The sequence below is a fragment of the Narcine bancroftii genome, chromosome 2 (genome assembly GCF_036971445.1).
Source record: "Narcine bancroftii isolate sNarBan1 chromosome 2, sNarBan1.hap1, whole genome shotgun sequence".
In the NCBI taxonomy this organism is placed as follows: Eukaryota; Metazoa; Chordata; class Chondrichthyes; order Torpediniformes; family Narcinidae; genus Narcine; species Narcine bancroftii.
The window spans coordinates 49584180-49602369 of NC_091470.1; the positions used below are offsets into that span (position 1 = coordinate 49584180).

Sequence of the window (18190 nt, forward strand, 5' to 3'; positions counted from 1 at the left end):
ATAGAACATGGAACAGTACAGACACTTTGGCCCACAATGTTGTGCTGACCTATAAAATGTACACAACAAACTAAACCTATCCCATGTCACACCCTCTATTTTGGTTTCATTCATGTGCCTAAGAGGCTTTTAAATGTTCCTTTTGTACCCATCTCCACTGCTACCCCTGGCAATACATTCCAGGCACTCACTTCTTTCCGTGTTTTAAAAAAAAACTTGCTCGAGAAAAAGGTGCTGGTTGTCCACCTAATCTATGCTTCTCCTAATCTTGTAGATGTCTATTAAGTGGCTTCTTATCCTCTTTGCTCCAAAGAGACAAACCCTAGCTCTGTTAATTTTGCATCATAAGACACGTTCTCCAATCCAGGAACCATTTTGCTAAATCTCCGCACCCTCTCTATAGCTCCCACATCCTTCCTGTAATGAGGCAACCAGAACTGAAACCTTTCTATCGTTTGCTAAAATGTTTCTGCTTAATTGGGCTGGCAGTTTATCTACCATTGAAATGGTCCTTTTAGCATCCTTATTGGGTGGTGTGGCAAATACTGCAGAAAAGGTGGTTTTGATGCTTCTCAATGGAAGAAATGTGACCAAACAAGGTCTGATTCTTTGTCCTACTGTAGGGTGTGAGCTCTTACTTTCTAGGGATGTAGAAATTGTGTGCAAGAACTTCAGTTAATCACTGGTTGCGATTGTTGAATCATTATTACTTGAACATGTAGAGCTGGAAGCTTACTTGTGTAACTCTGCCTAGTCTTGAGTGATTCTGACAATCTGATGGAATAAAATCTTGTAATGCTGCAATTTCTGTCCCTCAACACCCAACTGAGAAGTTCGCTAAATTGATCTTAGAGGCATCGTCAATATATTAAATGTCAATGGAGAGTATTTTCATCATTGAAAGAGCCCGATTGGGCACAACAAGTTCCAAAGAGTATTTGTGCTCCAGAGAAACCTTCTTCCATCCTTCACATAATTCCGTCACCATGTCCTGTTCTTTACTTAATCATGAATTTCACCAGCATGCCATCTGGTCACCTCACATATTCCTGATGGTAATGACGTCCACATTCTAAAGTGCAGCCTGAATAGTTTCTTGTGTACTCCCTATTGAATTTATTATTGACAGTCTTGTATTTTAGTCCCTCATTTTTTAAACATTTATTCTATAAATTATTTCCTACATTTAATCTGTAAAGTTGTCCAATCTATCTTAGTAAATAAAATCTCAATTTAGTCAACTTTATATTCATCTTCATTTTCTCTCACTTTATGTTATGAAGGCTAGGTCTATTCAAAGTGCTTGCAAATGAAAACCATTGCAGGTGTTGGAAATGTAAGAAATAGAATATGCAAGAAATACTTAACAGGTCAGGAAAGAAAAACAGATGAATGTTTCAAAGACTCTTCAGTTCTTGTCATTACCCATGTTTGTATCCTGTATATTTTTTGGTGGCTTTATCAAAATCCTGACTTTTCAAATACTTATTTTATTATGGTAGGAACTGTTGTGAGACAAGTTCACAGATTCATTTATTATTTAGCAATGAATAAAAAAATGCTTGACATGAAAATAAATGTCAACATTGTATCTTATCAAAGAGCATACTGTTTGAAGCAGTGAAAGCTAATCATCCTTAGCATATGTATTTTACACAAAGTTAACAGGCAGTTAAACATGAGGAAATTGGATCAGGTTGTAAGAATTTCTTGATGATTTAAGTATCCAACAATTGTATCAGAATCAGGTGGTTCTTTTCTCCTCATGAAAGCTTGCAGATGCAAAGTAACTTCTAGATCTGTTTCATTCAGCCAGCAACTCCTTGCAAACCTCCTGTGGTAGCAGACTGGGCCCCTGGAATATCCCCAAAGCCTGATCCGAAGACCGTCAGCAAACATGTTCAACGGATGGTTGATGTGAGTTTTTCCCTGACCATTCCAGATGATGTTGTTATTATTTTCCTATCATAGTTCCAACACAATGAAGCTGGAGAATTTTAACACTGCTCAATACATTTCTAGGACATCTTAAAAAAAATATAGCATTTACCAAGAAGACATAGAAATCAACCAAATCCTGTAGAGCAGGTGAATGGCCTTCCCAAAATGAATTATATGAGCCATTAACAATTGTATGGGTTAGTCCTCCCCTCATTGAAGTTCAGAAGAATAAGAGGTGATCTCATTGAAACACAATCAGTTCCAAAGCAGGAGGTGTTGACAGAATAGATGCTGAAAAGATGTTACCTTCTTGATGTCATTTATTGAAGATGAGGAAAAAGTTCTTCTCACAAAGGGCTTTAATATTTATATTCTTGAACATTTTCAAAACTAGGTAGACAAAATTTGGAATGAAAAGAGGATGAGGGAGCAGGCATAAAAGTGTTAAGGCAAGATCAGATCAACCATGATATTGAAAGGGAGAGTAAGGTGAAGAAGCATTTTGGTTTTACTGCTGTTTCTCTTTTGCACAGATTCCCTCCTCACCTAGTGGACGAACACTAAGTTCAAATAAGGATGATGTCCTGCACAAGGAATTTCTTCTATTTATCAACTTGTGATTTTAATATAAAATTTGGCAAAACGATTACCAAAATTGGACTTTTTCAATCTTTATATAATTACTGGTACCTTTCAAGGCTGTTTATTATTGCAATTTGAAGGTGTTTCGTATGCTCTTTTTACAGTCAGTCTTTAAAAATTACGACCACGATCAGGATGGCTACATTTCACAGGAAGAATTTGAAAAGATTGCTGCCAGCTTTCCTTTTTCCTTTTGTGTGATGGACAAAGATTGGTAGGTAAAGCAATTTAAGTATAAAATGTCCCAATAGTGTAACAGCAGATTCCAACAGAATCCAATGTTTTTTGAATAATTGAGAGTTATGGTCATAATATCAGATGGAGTTTTCATTGAATTTATGTATTTTTGCATACACTTTACAATACCGAATGGTAACATATGTTAGGATGTATTGGTTTTTTTGAAAGCATTATCCATTATTCCTTCTTTGTGCTCTTTCCCAAAAGATTTTTCTTATTCATGCAGAGCATCAGTTCCCTTTTGGAAAGTGAAGTGTTTTGCGAACCTATTATTAAAATCACCCGCTACCTGTAGAAACTTCTTGGCTGCCAACTCACTTGAGCTCCTGACCCTCAGCCCCCAACTCAAATTCTGGCCCTAACCGCCCACTTACTGGAGCTTCCGACATCTTATCCGCAACCTCTAGCCTGGACTCCAGCTGCCCACCTACCAGAGCCCTTAACACCTTGAACATGACTTCTAGCCTGGACCCCTGCCGCCTGCCTACCAAAACTCCCGATGCCTCGACCGCGAATTCTCACCTGGCCACCCTCAAGCTGCAGCTACCAACCAATTTTCCATCTAATTTTTAGTAGTCAGTGTGCGAAAAAAATCTTGTTATGCAAATTTTTTTCCTGTGACAAAAGTATGTGGACTGAATGCTTATGCAAATGTAAACTTGAAATTGTTTCAAGGTAATTTTGGTACAGCCTATCTCTCATGACTAATAAAAATTTAATATAATACAAGTGCAATTGCATTCTTCGAAGCAACGTATTTAGTTAAGATTTAACTGACTAACTAGTTAACAGAAAATGCTAAGAGATTATTTTCAATAAGTATAATTATTAATTTCTACATTATTTTAGGTAACCTTTTGTACACTAGTTGCAAAACATCTGTGCACGTGCTCAGCTTTAAAAGGAACAGTGCTTCCAACACCAACTTTCACCACGCATCTCCCAGTGATGCACTTACCACAGTCCCGACCTTGCTGTTGGATCCTACAGGCTCATTCCCCCCTGCTCCCACCCCCACTCCTTACCCTTTCCTTTCCCTATCCACTGCATTTCTCATTACTGCCATCTCTGCCTCCAAGCTCCCCACTTCTTCCCCAACCCTGTCATCTCACCCCTACTTTCCATTGACCCACCAACCTCCCTACCCTCCCCTTCCTGACCTCCCTAACCCCCAACACCACACTGAATCCCACTCTGACCTTCCCCTCTCTGAGATGGAGCACTCTGACTCAAGCAGAGCCCTTACCTTCATTCCCCTCCACATTAATGAGTTCCACACATGCCATGATGCTGAACTCTTCTTCCATCGTCTCTCTCTCCTAGTCTACTTCCATGACACCACCTACCCAAGATTGCTTCTTCCTCCTCTTGAATATCTTGTCCTGGCCTGCTGCCCACTTTGGATCTTTTTTTGCCAATTGCCCCCGAGACATCAACTGTCTCACCACTCCCCGATTTTATTCAAATCTCACCTCCTCTGAACGCTCTGCCCGCCACACACTCTCTGCAATATATTTAAGAATTTTTTAAGCATACCTTGAAGGGCTCAAGCCCAATATGTCGGTTATGTATCTTTATCTTTGATGTATGAAATATACTGTTTGACCTGCTGAACGTCTCCAGCAGTGTGTTTTTACTGTAGAAACTCCAGCACTTTTTTTTACAAAGAAGGGTTACAGCAGTGTTTTCTTAAGAGTTCATTCTCAGGCTATGGAGAGGTTTCAATAAGTTCAAGATTATGGTCTGAAGTATCTGAACTTAATCCATTTGTATATCAACAGCAACCATTAAAATAAAATGATAAATTATTGTGTACTTTTGTCAGTTTAAAAGTGTTATTAATCACAAAACTTACTTCCTCATTCATATGGGCAGTCTGAAAGCTCCTTGTCCCCCAATGAACGGACCTCCTGCACACTTCCCGAAGACGCTAAACCCAATTTACCTATAGAAGAACCATTCCACTGATGATGCTTTAGCTTTGACTCTTCACTCCACCCTGTCCCACCTGGAGAACGATGCCTCATATACCGGACTGCTGTTTATTGACTTCAGCTCAGCATTTAATGTGATCATTCCCCAGGGGCTGGGGGAGAAGCTGTCATCGCTGGGACTCAACATCCTTCTCTGTAACTGGATCCTGAACTTCCTAACTGAAAAACCTCAGTCTGTCCATGTTGGTAGCAGTACATCGAGCACTGGCACACCTCAGAGCTGTGTTCACTCTACTGACCAACACCTGCATCACCAGATCCAGCTCCAATAAGGTCATCAAGTTTGCAGATGATACGGCAGTAGTCAGCTGTAACAATAAGTTGCACTATAGGTGGAAAATCTTGTGATATGGTGTGGGAGTATCAATCTGAGTTTCAATGTGGACAAGAGGTGGATCAGAGGTCAATCCACAGGGCCATAAGAGTGGCAGAGAGAATCACAAGAATCTCCTTCTCCCAGCATAGATGTAATCTACTGGGAATGTTGTCGAGAGGGTACGCAAAATTGTTGAGGTTCCTTTCCACCCTGTATACAGCATCTTTCAACTGCTCCCGTCGGGAAAGAGATAATCAGACTCAGCACCACCAGGTTCAGAAACAGCTTCTTCCCATGGAACTGCTCACACTAACCATCTGAGATAGTCATATTTATGAAACATTATCTAGTTTTATATATATGAATACTGGAGCCAGTGATGTCGTGGGCTGATTTAACAACCCTCTGGAGTTTTTAATCATGTCCAGAGCATTTGGTACCTCTGTACCAGACAGTGATGCAACCAGCCAGAATGCTCTCCTTGGTAACATACCGAATCTCCTCAAACTCATCAGAGTATAGCTGCTGGCAAGTCTTATTCATGACTTCATCGACTGGAGGCTCCAGGACAGATCCTCAGAGACGTTGATAGCCAGGAATTTGAAGTTCTTGACCTTCTCCACTGCTGAGCTCTCAATAAGGACTGGGTCACGTTTCTCCTGATTTCCTCCCAAAGTCCATAATCATTTCCTTGGTCGTCATTGTGACACCACTCAACTAGCTGATCTATCTCCCTCGGATTGCTGAATTACATGTTTGGCCATAATAGCAATTTTAATTATATTATTGTTGCATGTGAATTATTTAAAATGTTACAGAATATACAGCTTATGATGATCATTGCAGAATGCATGATTTGTAACAAAGCCTGAAATTATCTATTTTGCTTTGACCACCACTTTAACCAGAATAGCTTATATTAAATCTTATACAATGTGTTATGAAGCTTTAGTAATGAAAATCTCTTATTTTACAGCGAAGGACTAATAAGTAGAGAGGAAATTACAGCCTATTTCATGAGGTCGAGTTCCATCTTCTCCAAGTCAGTCCAAGGCTTTCTCCACAATTTCCAAGAGACAACCTATCTGAAACCTACCTTCTGTGACAACTGTGCTGGATTTGTAAGCAATGTTCACCTATCATTTCCTGCCTTGTAAATGCCACTGGATTGCATATAAAATAGCCAAAAAATTTATGACAAATAATTGTTCTGCTGCAGTTATGTAGCATATAAAACATTTTAATGTTAATCATTACTTGGTTTATAATTTCATTTTAACACAGAGTGAACATGAATTGGGTACGTTGGTGCTTCATTATCACAGCGCCAGCAACCTGGGTTGAAATCCAGTGCTTTCTACTTGGGCTTTATCCAGGTGCTCTGCTTTCCTCTCATATTCCAATGATGAACAAGTTTAGTAGGTTGTTTGTTAGTATTTGGGTGGAACAGGCTCATAGGCCTGTTACCATATTGAATCTCAAAATTAAATCTCGTAACTTAAACTTCCGGCATATTACCTAGAAAATTATGGAGTTGCCACATTAGGGGTCTCCAAAGTGGTCGCTATTGACCCATGTGGACCCAGGGAAGTCCCCTTTCTGCCCCTACATTTGTCCTCCATTCGGGGGTGTAGGGCCTATACCCCCAAATGGAGGACAAATTAAAATCTGGCTCGAGGTAATACTGGATGGAGGACTCAAAAGCCAGACTGGCCTAAACCAGTACATCCAGCTATCCAGTGCCCCTCTTCCCCCAGTCCAGCACTCTCCTCACCCAACCCTCCCCCCCCCATCCAGCACCAGGATTCCAAGTCTGTGGGTCGATGAGGGACCTTTTTTAAAAAAGTTTGGGGACCCCTGTGCTACATCGTTATGTAAGCACAACTAGATTTCCTTTGGGGAAATTGTCAATCCTGTTGCATTTGGGACATAAGCAATTCTGCACTCATGAAAGTGTTGCTGATGTTAATGTCCACAGGGCAGATGGACAGTAACTTGTTGGGCCACTTCACAAGTAATGGTGGTTTATTCTTTACAGATCTGGGGTGTCATAAAACAGGGGTACAGATGCAGAGGTAAGTGACATTACTTTAAATAACTACGCCAATTATGCTTAAGGATTGTCGTAGTCTCTCAATTTTCACAGAAGCTTATTCAGATATATTGGTGAAATTGTTGCCTTAACAATATTCTATGTTCTATTTCAGAAACAATGCTAATTGAGAAATCTCTTTCTGAATATTTTTGTAGCAATCTGAATTTTATTGAACTCAAGCAATTTATAGCTACAATGCTATCAGTGTACAGCTTGTTACATGAATGTTTGACATAATCTCATCTCCAGACTTTAATGTTGCCAGTTGATATACAACCAACACAATCCAAAGTGTTTTATGATTTACATTTCAAAGAAGATTTGTTGCAATGGTCTTTAAAATTATCAGGCTTAATCTATTTCATATCTTAATACCACTAATTCAGGTCAACCATTTTGATTTAAGAACATGAGAGGAGCAGGAGTCGGCTATTTTGCTTGTCAGGGCTGCTTCACCATTGCTGATCTGGCCGTAAACTTGGCTCCATCTTTAGAAACTAGTTCATTATGCAGTGAAGTCACAGATTCACTGCATTCTCTCCTCAAACCCCCAGTTCTGGCATCTGAGTCCTCTGTGCCTCACAAAATGGGTCATGAAACACAGACCCTTCAGGTCAATGGAAAGCCAATGGCAGCCATGGGTATTGTGCAGGGACTGAGGACAGACTAGGGTCAACTCATTACAAAGATGAATTTATAATTTAAATTTTACCTTTTAATGGAAGGCTTTTTTTACAAACCTATGGTGGCTAGAACTTGAAATTTAAAAAAAATATGGTGTTGTTGCTTCCCACAAGATCAGAAAAAATATTATAGTTATAGAAATACAACAATATTTCAGGTAAATTACGTCTCAGCAATGGGTCTCATTTGATCCCTGGCCTTGTAAATTGAACCAGACTGCTTGCAACCTTGAGTGTCCTACTTGGGCTTTGGACAAACCCACAAAATCCTAGGGAAAATCATAGCTAGCTGCAATGAAAACCAGCTCCCTTTTACCTCTAGAGATTAATAATTTCCAACTGCAAATTTGGATGCGCAATTTACTTTTATTGATGAAACAAAGATCACCAAAGATTTTGGAAAAAGAGGTTCAAGATCAAAGGTTACTTAAGAAATAGAAAACACAAAACATCGATTCAGTGTAGGAATCATTTTTAGTATCAGGCATCTGAAGAATATGCAATTAGTTCCTACACATATATCCACTAATGACATCAATGAAATGTTAACTGCCAGCAGGTTTTTCACTTGTCATCCAGACTGGCATTGCCTGTTAATGCAAAAAATACATTTTAACAATGTAATCAGAAAACCTTGACAGTTACATGCACTTTTGCTCCATGTTCCCCAAAGAGAATTATTAGTTTAAGTATCCCGATACTATGAGGATATTTATTATTTAAACTAATTACATGTTCAACATTTTAACTGTGAAATGGTTAAAATTTTCTGATCACAAATGAAAACTGTGCAGCATTTAACTGGGGTTAATGGCTGCCCAAAGCAGCAGATCAGAACTGGTACCTGCTGAAGGTAGAAATGTTTCACCCTACCTAGCTCCTCTGAGAACTGTCAATTTTCTGTTTGTAAATTTCTTGGTGGTTGCAAGATTTTGCTCGTATACTATCATTTATTTTTCAACGTACAGACTGCGGCATGGACTGTCACAAACAGTGTAGAGACCTGGTGGTCCTGGAATGCAAAAACAGACCCAAGGCTACAAACTCAAGCCCAACATCCAGCTCCACTCCCACTGCACTCTGTCCAGCTGGAACTAAAGGCCACAATATTGGTAATATTACCATACTTGCAATATTAAAATATAGTATATATTTAGAAATTGTTTTGGATTTTAACAATTAAAAAAACTGTATAATATTACTCCAGTACTTCATAAGTTTGTATTTTCATTTATTAACTACTTTAAAAAATAATTTACATCAATAATGAATAGGATAAAAATCATTTTGATAAATTTTATTGCAATGAATGTTATCTTCAGAAATAATTTGAAAGTAGCCTAATCATTCATCTGCACATTAGTTCCAATCAAGCCAATAATTTTGAAACAAACAGCTATGTGGTGTAAAAGTGGTTCTCTCTTCTCCCAGTTTTCTTTCCCTTTTTGAAACCAGCAAATTGATTCCATTCCAAGATTTTACTTGGGAGGACTAAAGGATAATCACAAATAACATTAACTTTGAGTGTTTCACAAGCTGGAAGAGCATGTCAAAAATTTTAGATACCACCCACCCTTTGACCTTCATACCTGAAACAGATTTCATAAATTATTCTGCAATTTATGTCAGAAGATTCAAGTATTCTCCACCTATCCAGACATAATTAGGTAGCTATTTCAGTGAAGTACTGAACTTTTTGATTTTAAGAATTTGGAGTAGATGGCTGAACCTCAGTGAAATACATTCAGGCACATCTGCAACACAAATATTCTGAACCCTTCCTCTTGGGATGAATATATTACTCAGGGTGCATGTTCCATAGTTGTATCACTGCATTGGTCTAATCAGGGCTATGCAAAGTTATACTATTACTTCTCTATTCTTCTACTTAAGTCCTTTAAACAGAAAGGCTTGCATTCTTTCAGCCTCTCCTCGATTTCTGGCTTCGAAACACTTCAAATGTCTTCTGTTTACCTTTTCTTAGGATCAAAGTGAATGGCCACTATTTGCCTCTATTAAGAAATTTCGTGAATCAAATAATATCTTGGTTATTTTCTATCTGCACAAATGAGTAAAAATGTAGATGTGATCTATTTGAATTTTCATAAGATCTGTAAAAGTGTAATTATGAATGATTACTAAAACAATTACTGTTGCTTACAATTTAGAACTTTAAGGAAATATTTAATTGATGTTTTAAAGATATTGGAAAGTAGCAAGAAGTTCAGCTAGAATTCTGAAAACAGCAAATGTATATTTTAAGTCAGAATATAATTGAATTTTGACCATAGGTCTGAGATGAGGGGCAACTGGGTTATATTCATTTAGCGAGCTGTTTTCATAAATCCACGTTAACTCTACCTTATTCTCAGAACTTTCCAAGTGCAACGTCATCACGGGTTGCAGTATTTCTATTTCCAATTCCACCATACTAATTACCATGTGGTTCTCTGTTTAGTCTCCTTCCATTGAATGGTAGTATTACATTTGCTGGCTTCGTTTGTTCTATAATTAAGGAGTTCAAAACCACTGCAATCACTTCTTTTAAAAGTCTACAATGTAGGCCATCAAGTCTGCGAGCTCTACTGACTTCTAATCCAAGCCCAGACTTGCTTCAATAATTTTTAAAAACTCTTCATTTTCAAGAATGTTTTCTTTAAAAAAAAGCATTATTTGGTGTTATCCTTCCTGCAACGGGTACTTTACACACTGTATGCCCATGATGTTGTGCCTAACATATGTAAATCTACTCCACAACCATCTAAGTGAAAAACTAAAGTCTGCAGATGCTGTGATTGTAGCGAAAATACAGAAATACTGGAGGAACTCAGCAGCTCTCAGTGTCCATAGGAGGTAAAGGCACCTTGCAGAAGGCCTCAGGCTTGAAACATTGGATAAACAATCATGCATTGCTTGACAGCCACGATATGTTCTCTGAAATAGGATGTTTAGTCCTAACTTGAGGAATTCTTCTTTTCCTCCCTTGGTTCAAGATATTGGTTTTTATCAATGGTCTAATTTAGGCATCCAATCTTTCTTCAACCTTTTTAAATCGACCATAATCTTGCCTCTTTCGAACAACTATCTGTTAAATTTAATAAACCTAGCTACCATTTTTTTCAAAATTACAGGTTAGGAATTTTTTGAACTCATTAACTTTTGAAACTTCCTCAGGCCATGTTATAGGAAAGATGTATAATTTTCATCCAGACCATAAATGGCTGTTGTCTGCCCTGTATGAACTACTTTTACTCTCTAAGGATAATTCCCTGGATGGAATTAAAACATGAGAATATGATTTACTACAAATATTTTGAGGCCACACGAGATTCTATTTTGAAACGTATTCATCCATCGTCTCTTTGTGCGAGACCCTTGCTATTGCAATTTAAAGTAGTATATCGTGCCCACTATTCCAAAACCTGATTGGCTAAATCCCAACTTAGCTTCTAAATGCAATAAATGTAAAACTGAAGTTTTGGTTATAACCATATAGCAATTACAGTACAGAAATAGGCCATCTCAGCCCCTCTAGTCCCACCTACCTACACTTTGCCCATAACCCTCCAATCCCCTCTCATCCATTTACCTATCCAACTTTTCCTTAAGTGACAAAATTGACTTTGCTGCTACCACCTCTTCCAGAAGGTCATTCCACTCAGCCAACACTCTCTGTAAAGAGGTTCCCCCTCATGTTACTTCTAAACTTTTTTCCCCAACTTGTGACCTCTTGTTTGAATTTCACCTACTCTCAAGAGAAAGAGCCTATTCATATCTACTCTGTCTATCCCTGTCATAATTTTAAATACCTCTATCAAATCCACCCTCAACTTTCTCCGTTTCAATGAGTAAAGACCTAATCTACTCAATCTATCTTTGTATACTAGATTCTGAAATCCAGGCAACATTTTAGTAAATCTTCTCTGCACCTTTTCTACCTTATTGATATCCTTCTTATAATTTGGTGACCAGATTGTACACAGTATTCTAAATTTGGCCTCACCAATGCCTTGAATAGTCTCAACATCACTTCCCAAATCGTATATTCTATGCTTTGATTTATAAAGGCCAGCATACCAAAAGCTTCCTTCACCGCTCTTTCCACATGACATTCCATCTTCAAAGAACGAGGAACCATTATTCCTAGATCTTTCTGTTCTTCTACATTCTTTAATGCCCTCCCGTTTTGATTACTTTTTCCAAAATGATGCACTTCACACTTTTCAATATTAAACTCCATTTGCCATCTTTCAGCCCACTCTAAGCGTCCAAATCCTTCTGCAGTCTCTGAAAACCTTCTTCACTATCCACCACTCCAGCTATCTTTGTATCATCTGCATATTTACTAGTCCAGTTTACCACTCCATCATCCAAATCATTAATGTAATTGACAAATAACAAGGGACCCCACACTGATCCCTGAGACAAACCGCTCGTCACCGGTCTCCATCCTGACAGACAGTTATCCACCATGACTCTCTGGCTTCTACCTTCTAGCCACTGTTGAACCCATATGACCATCCCAAAATTAATACCTAGTGCCTGAACCTTCCATGTGGAAACTCTGTCACTCCAAAGAGAAAAGGCCCTGCTCTATCAACCTTGGTTCTCAAATCCAGGCAACATCCTGGTAAATCTCCAACTCATTTACATCCTTTCTGTAATGAAAAATACTCATGAACATAATACTCCAAGTGTGACATTAATGGAATAGAAATCATCCTTTAGAATTTTAAGAGACTTGATGGATGAAAACATTTGGGAGCCAATATGACAGTTACTAAAATACACTTGGGATTAGAAGAACGAATTTGAATTGCTGCTTTTTAAAAATTTTCATTTACCACCTCTGTGCACTGTACGAGATATTCTAGCACTGAAGCATTCTGATGTATGATTTGGGCATGTTGAAGTTAGCTAACTGCTGATAGTAGGACAGATCATGGAATCTTTGTCTGATGAGAATGCAGAAAAGGCCACCTGTTAATGGATTCTCTAAAGATTGCTAACACTTATCACTTTACAAATATTGCAGGAAATGAGGATGGACCATTTACGCACTTTAATGAGGAAATGCCTGACCACTCTGAACGCAAGGATCGCACTATTGTACTAATGGGCAGCTCGGCACAGAAAGTTTCAGTAAGACTGAAGCCAGTTGTAATGCACAAGGCTTCACAGACAGATACTTCTAGCTCAGACATAGATTCCACTGGGAATCCAACTGCTTCGCTGGGAAAAATGAAGCCAGACACCTCTCTGCTGTCCCCAAATATACTTCCATTATGTCCAAGCCCTATTCCAACTCGCAGAAGACCGTGTGTTAAATGGGAAAATATGGCTTCCTTTCACAAACCCAAAGGAGATGATTTTAGCAAAGACCATCAGATATTTCAACTGGAAAAGGTATATATGGTACTTAAGAATATAAGAGGTAGAAACTAGGTAATATATTTTCTTCAATGTACTTGTTAAAATTAAATCTCATCCATTTCTTTACCATTTGTTTAAAAAAAACATCAGAAATCATTTTCCTTGTTGTATCTTACTCACTCATTTATTTCAATAGCACCATTCACCAGATTAAAACAGAAGATCCCAGAAAGTTCTACTGTGGCAAATAGTAAAGCTGGAGCAGAAAATGTAGGAATGCTTACAACCTGCATTTTTGTTTCATTCCATCAACATTATCTGCTTCCAAAGATTCCAAGGATAGAAAAGTCAATTCAACACAAGTTTTGTTGTTAGAGGGATAGCATTCAATTTCATTCCTCTGTTTATAACTATAGTTACATTGTCTAAATTATCAAAATTGTTTAACCTGCGTAATATCATTAGTAAAGTAGGGATTCAGAACTATTTGAAAAGTTGTACATAATTATAGCTTGTTATTTTAGGAAAGAAGTCTGCTTCGAGAAGAAAAAGAAAAGCTGCACATTGAAAACACGAATCTGCAGACCAAGTTATTAGAGGCACAGCGAGAGATTAAAGCTCTCTCAGAACAACTTGATTCATTCCGAAGGAATATGATCGTGCATACAAGCAACTCTTCATAAAAAAAGATTAAACATCTTACCAACTGTCTGTGAGGTGTTGTAGGATAAATACAGAGAGATAAAGAATTGAGGATTTTTGCTGAAAATTATTGGACATTTTCCCCATTATTTAATTTTTTTTCTTGAAAACAAAGTTTTTAGATTGCAAAATCAAGCATTAAAATACAAACACTAAATAGAAACAACTTTATGAAGAATCTAGTGTACCTCTAAGCAGGAGGCTGCACTTGGGTAGATATTTGATGAAAAATCACCTTTGGTAGTTCTAGGAACCAATTTTGTAGGAGCACAGAGTCAAATTTGAGCTGTCATTGATCACAAAGGTTTTGAGCAATGGATAAAAGGCAGCTTATCATCGTTATTACCTCCTATTGTTATTAGAAGTTATGTGCCAAAAAACAATGTGAATATTATAATTATGATCACATGTCTTAACAATTCATGCAAAAAATTGAATGTAATTCGAGAAGCAAAATTGTCAGCATTTGTTGTTTTGCTTTCAGTTCTTGCTGAGGGACATTTTCTAGTTGCACATCAATCATTATATCAAAATTAAACAGCTATGTCCACTGCAATGAAATAGCCATGGTGACCCACACACCTTTAGGTAACAATTGTACCATTATTTTCACATTACTACATTACCATGGAACTTCACTTCAAAGCATTTTGCAAGCAGGCAAGAAAGGGGCCTAAGTATGTTTCTTTTGTCCAGAGAGCCTTATAAAACACAAATATTATTATATAAATCTTTAACTGCATGTGACATTATTACATTACAATATGAAGCTTTTATATAGCATTTATGCATGACAAAGCCAATCATTTGACAGTCATCAAATTGCATTTCTCCAAGACAACCTACTTAAAAAAAATTAATAAAAAGTACTGGTGTAATCAGTACTTAAATCATTGGAGATGAATCATAATGACTCAAGTGTCACCCAGAATTACACAGAAGTTTCACAGTTCCAGGTTTTAAAATGCCATATGGCTTCTCAACTAACATATTAAATAGCAGTTTTCAGAACTGAGCAGATAACCATTTGATTTATTGCAATATCATAGAGGCAGGGTTTGTTTTCTTGTAAAGGCCCGCATTTTTCACAAGTTCTTGTGTTTGTGAGAGAATGTACAAAGCATGTTTTCTAATTTTTATAATTAATTAAATTACATAGCATTTTGTACATCTCCCTGAATCATTTCATTATACATTTTTTAGAGATACAACGTGGTAACAGGCCCTTCCAGCCCACGCCGCCCAATACAACTAATTAACCTACTAACCCTGTACTTCTTTGTAACGTGGGAGGACACCCACTCAGGTCACGGGGAGACAGTACAAACTCCTTACAGACAGAACTAGATTTGAACCCAGTCACTGGTACTGTAATAGCATTACACTAACCATGGCACCCTAGCCCATCATCCATAGCTTTTTCTAGATTATACAAACCATGAAAGATTTATTGATGCTTTGATGTAAAATAGCCCTTGAATGTTAGCAATATAAATATAATCTAAAACAACACCTGTAATCCCATCAAAAGCCTGCATCAGAAATTTTCCATGTTTTTATGACAAATGGTCATAAAACAAAAAAATGTTAAAACGTTGTTGACATGAAACAGCTGTCACAATTTTTTCTATCTGTCTGTATCAACTCGTGTAAGAACACGGAAGCTAAGAAATTTGAAAACTACTGTATAATGTTCAGTGTCATAAAATATATTTTCATTGGTTTAGTAAACCTCCACTTTCTGTATGCATTGCAGACTTTATCAGACAATATTAGTCATGCCTCTAACGCACCAATAAATTAGATCAGCATTTGGACAACTACAAGATTCCTCGTATACTCAGAGTAATTTAAAATTCAAATCAGGCTGTAACAATAAAAGCTGTTAGTTGAAATTAAATCTTTATGTACAATTGCTTAATGAAGCAGTTAGAATCAAAATGAGCTTCAAACCTTAGGTAAGTAACTTCTTTTACAAAGTCAACAAAAATGTGCTTTTCAATAATTGTATATATGTATAATTGTATGATAAATTTGTTTTTGAACACCTGACTTGTTTGTGATGGGTAAGTAATCTGTAGCATGATGTAATGATGTAATAATTAAAAGATTTATTTGTTTAAAGTATCAGATATTAAATGACATCCTCAAAATACATTTTCCTCTCGTCCATTATTTTGAAAAGGCCAGGGTCTACTAGTTTACAACCTATCTTTGATCTCAGCAATAATATGTTCCTTATTGCCTGAAGATGGGATTTTTTTTCCCCTTAGAAGGTCAAAACCTCAGGTGATAAAGTAGACTAGTGTATCTGGATTTGATGAGAGATCATCATGGTTGCTAACATGACTACTGTCCATTTAGTTTAATAAATTATGAGATAGCTTATGCCTATTTCAATGAATGGAGAAGTCAGTAATCACATTTTTTAATAGTTGCATCAAAAATTATATTTAGCAGGTGTATTTTCTCCTCATACGGTTCTCTCTCCAATAATCAACTTACATAAACATAATGACATAGTCGACATTGACCCTGTGCTTGCCCCCTTTTTTGAACATTATTAAAGACATTAAATATGTTGATGGGAAGGGCAGTCCTTTAAGCATATGGGCCTGTGTACTTCAGTTTCAATGACAGAATGAGCAGTAACTAGAAAGCAAATTGGATGACAAGCTGAAAATTGAGAAGTTCCGGTCAATTTCTACCACCTCTTACCCCCCCCCCGCAAAATCAGGTCATCCCAATTTATGGTCTCCCCACCCTCAATTTGGACAGGGAGATCTGAACAGTGAATTTCCCTAAAATACCCATGACATACATTGGGGGGGAAAACAAGGCTGGGAGGCAGGGCTTTGTCTCCAGTCAACAGATTTTAAATCACAAACATTAAAAAAAATTTCAATGTTTGATTAACTATTTAAATAATAATATATAAGCCTGGAATCCCACTGAAATTAAATGGGGTCTAAGCCCCAGAAATCAGCAATGATGTATTGTGAAAGAAGCAATCTCATATGTGCCTTTGTAGGCCTTAAATTTCTGCAGTCAACCAGATTAAGTAGCTGAATTCTAGCAGTTCCAATTGGGTCTGCCAACTCCAACCAACAAGATTCATCCTATAAAATCAACACACGGCATGATATGATACCAGTTATTCAAGTAGCTATGATGTCACTGTGATTAAATATGAAATGTTGATTTGTGAATCCATTCAAATAACACTGAAGGCAACATGACTTCCAAAGTGCAAAATGAGGTTGGAAAGCTTGTACTTTAAACATACATGTTCAAATATAGTTCCAGTAATTGGAATATACCATGTCATAGGAAAATAACTTGCAGATTTGTTGGCATTCAATGTGATGCCATAAAACAACACAATGCAACTTAAACAAGCTGTAAATAGCTCAACATTTTCAATTTCCTCCTCTTCCTGCACTGGAGGTACTAATTTTTTTTTAAACTGAGGAAACTGCTGAAGGGCTCATTTTAATCAAAACAGAAGCAGAAAGCCACAGGTCCCTCGTAGAAACAGATAAAACAATTTCATTGGTTTTGAATTAAAAATGCATAAATTAATTTGGCCTCAGTTTACCATTGAGGAGAGCTCCAAATTTCTCCCTTGTCTGCATATAGTTTTCAATCTTGCACATCTTGGCCCTTAATTTTTTAATTTCCCAACCAGCAAAACATGTCTTTACATTCCACTTTTCAGTTTCCTAATGTCTTCAATGGCACTATGAGGAAAGTGTCTAACATCAGAGCACATAAAGATATGACAAAGTCAGGGAATCCATAGAGCTGGGCAATAGGGTGGGAGAAGAACCAACATGCTAGTGGACAACCTTCCCACAGGGGTCAAATCCACTAATCTAATGAAGGTTTTCTGGTTCACCCTATTGGCTTCAAAAAGAACTCTTCTAATGTTTGCATGGGCCCAAATTGAAATCAGTGGCTATCACACCCAGGCAATGTTTCTTTAGACCTTTTGTGAATGACGTATTGGAGGCTTGGCCTTTTTGATGCGCTGTTAGACAGAATCAGACACACACAAGGTCAAGACTGAACAACAGGCTTTAATCCACAAAGACCTCCACAGAGCCAGGCTGGCTGTGGCTGCAGCAACTCAGTGTGAGGCCTCTGGAGGCCAGTGCAGGCTTATATCCTGGAGGGTGATTGACACCCGACCGGGTGAGGCTTA

The 18190-nt window shown here is 37.6% G+C and overlaps 1 protein-coding gene across 4 annotated transcripts in view; it reads left to right on the forward strand.

Annotated features, from left to right (window-relative positions):
* Positions 1 to 14053, forward strand: part of LOC138753518 (RAS guanyl-releasing protein 1-like) — a 175816-nt gene extending 161763 nt beyond the window's left edge. For all 4 annotated transcript variants that reach the window (XM_069916636.1, XM_069916633.1, XM_069916638.1 and 1 more), the window contains 7 exons: positions 1813 to 1917; positions 2688 to 2797; positions 6110 to 6254; positions 7172 to 7208; positions 8880 to 9023; positions 12947 to 13317; positions 13809 to 14053. In XM_069916636.1, the coding sequence (XP_069772737.1) occupies positions 1813 to 1917; positions 2688 to 2797; positions 6110 to 6254; positions 7172 to 7208; positions 8880 to 9023; positions 12947 to 13317; positions 13809 to 13967 (1071 nt within the window). In that variant the 3' untranslated portion in view covers positions 13968 to 14053. The remainder of the gene's footprint in view (positions 1 to 1812; positions 1918 to 2687; positions 2798 to 6109; positions 6255 to 7171; positions 7209 to 8879; positions 9024 to 12946; positions 13318 to 13808) is intronic.
* The last annotated feature ends 4137 nt before the right edge of the window (positions 14054 to 18190 follow it).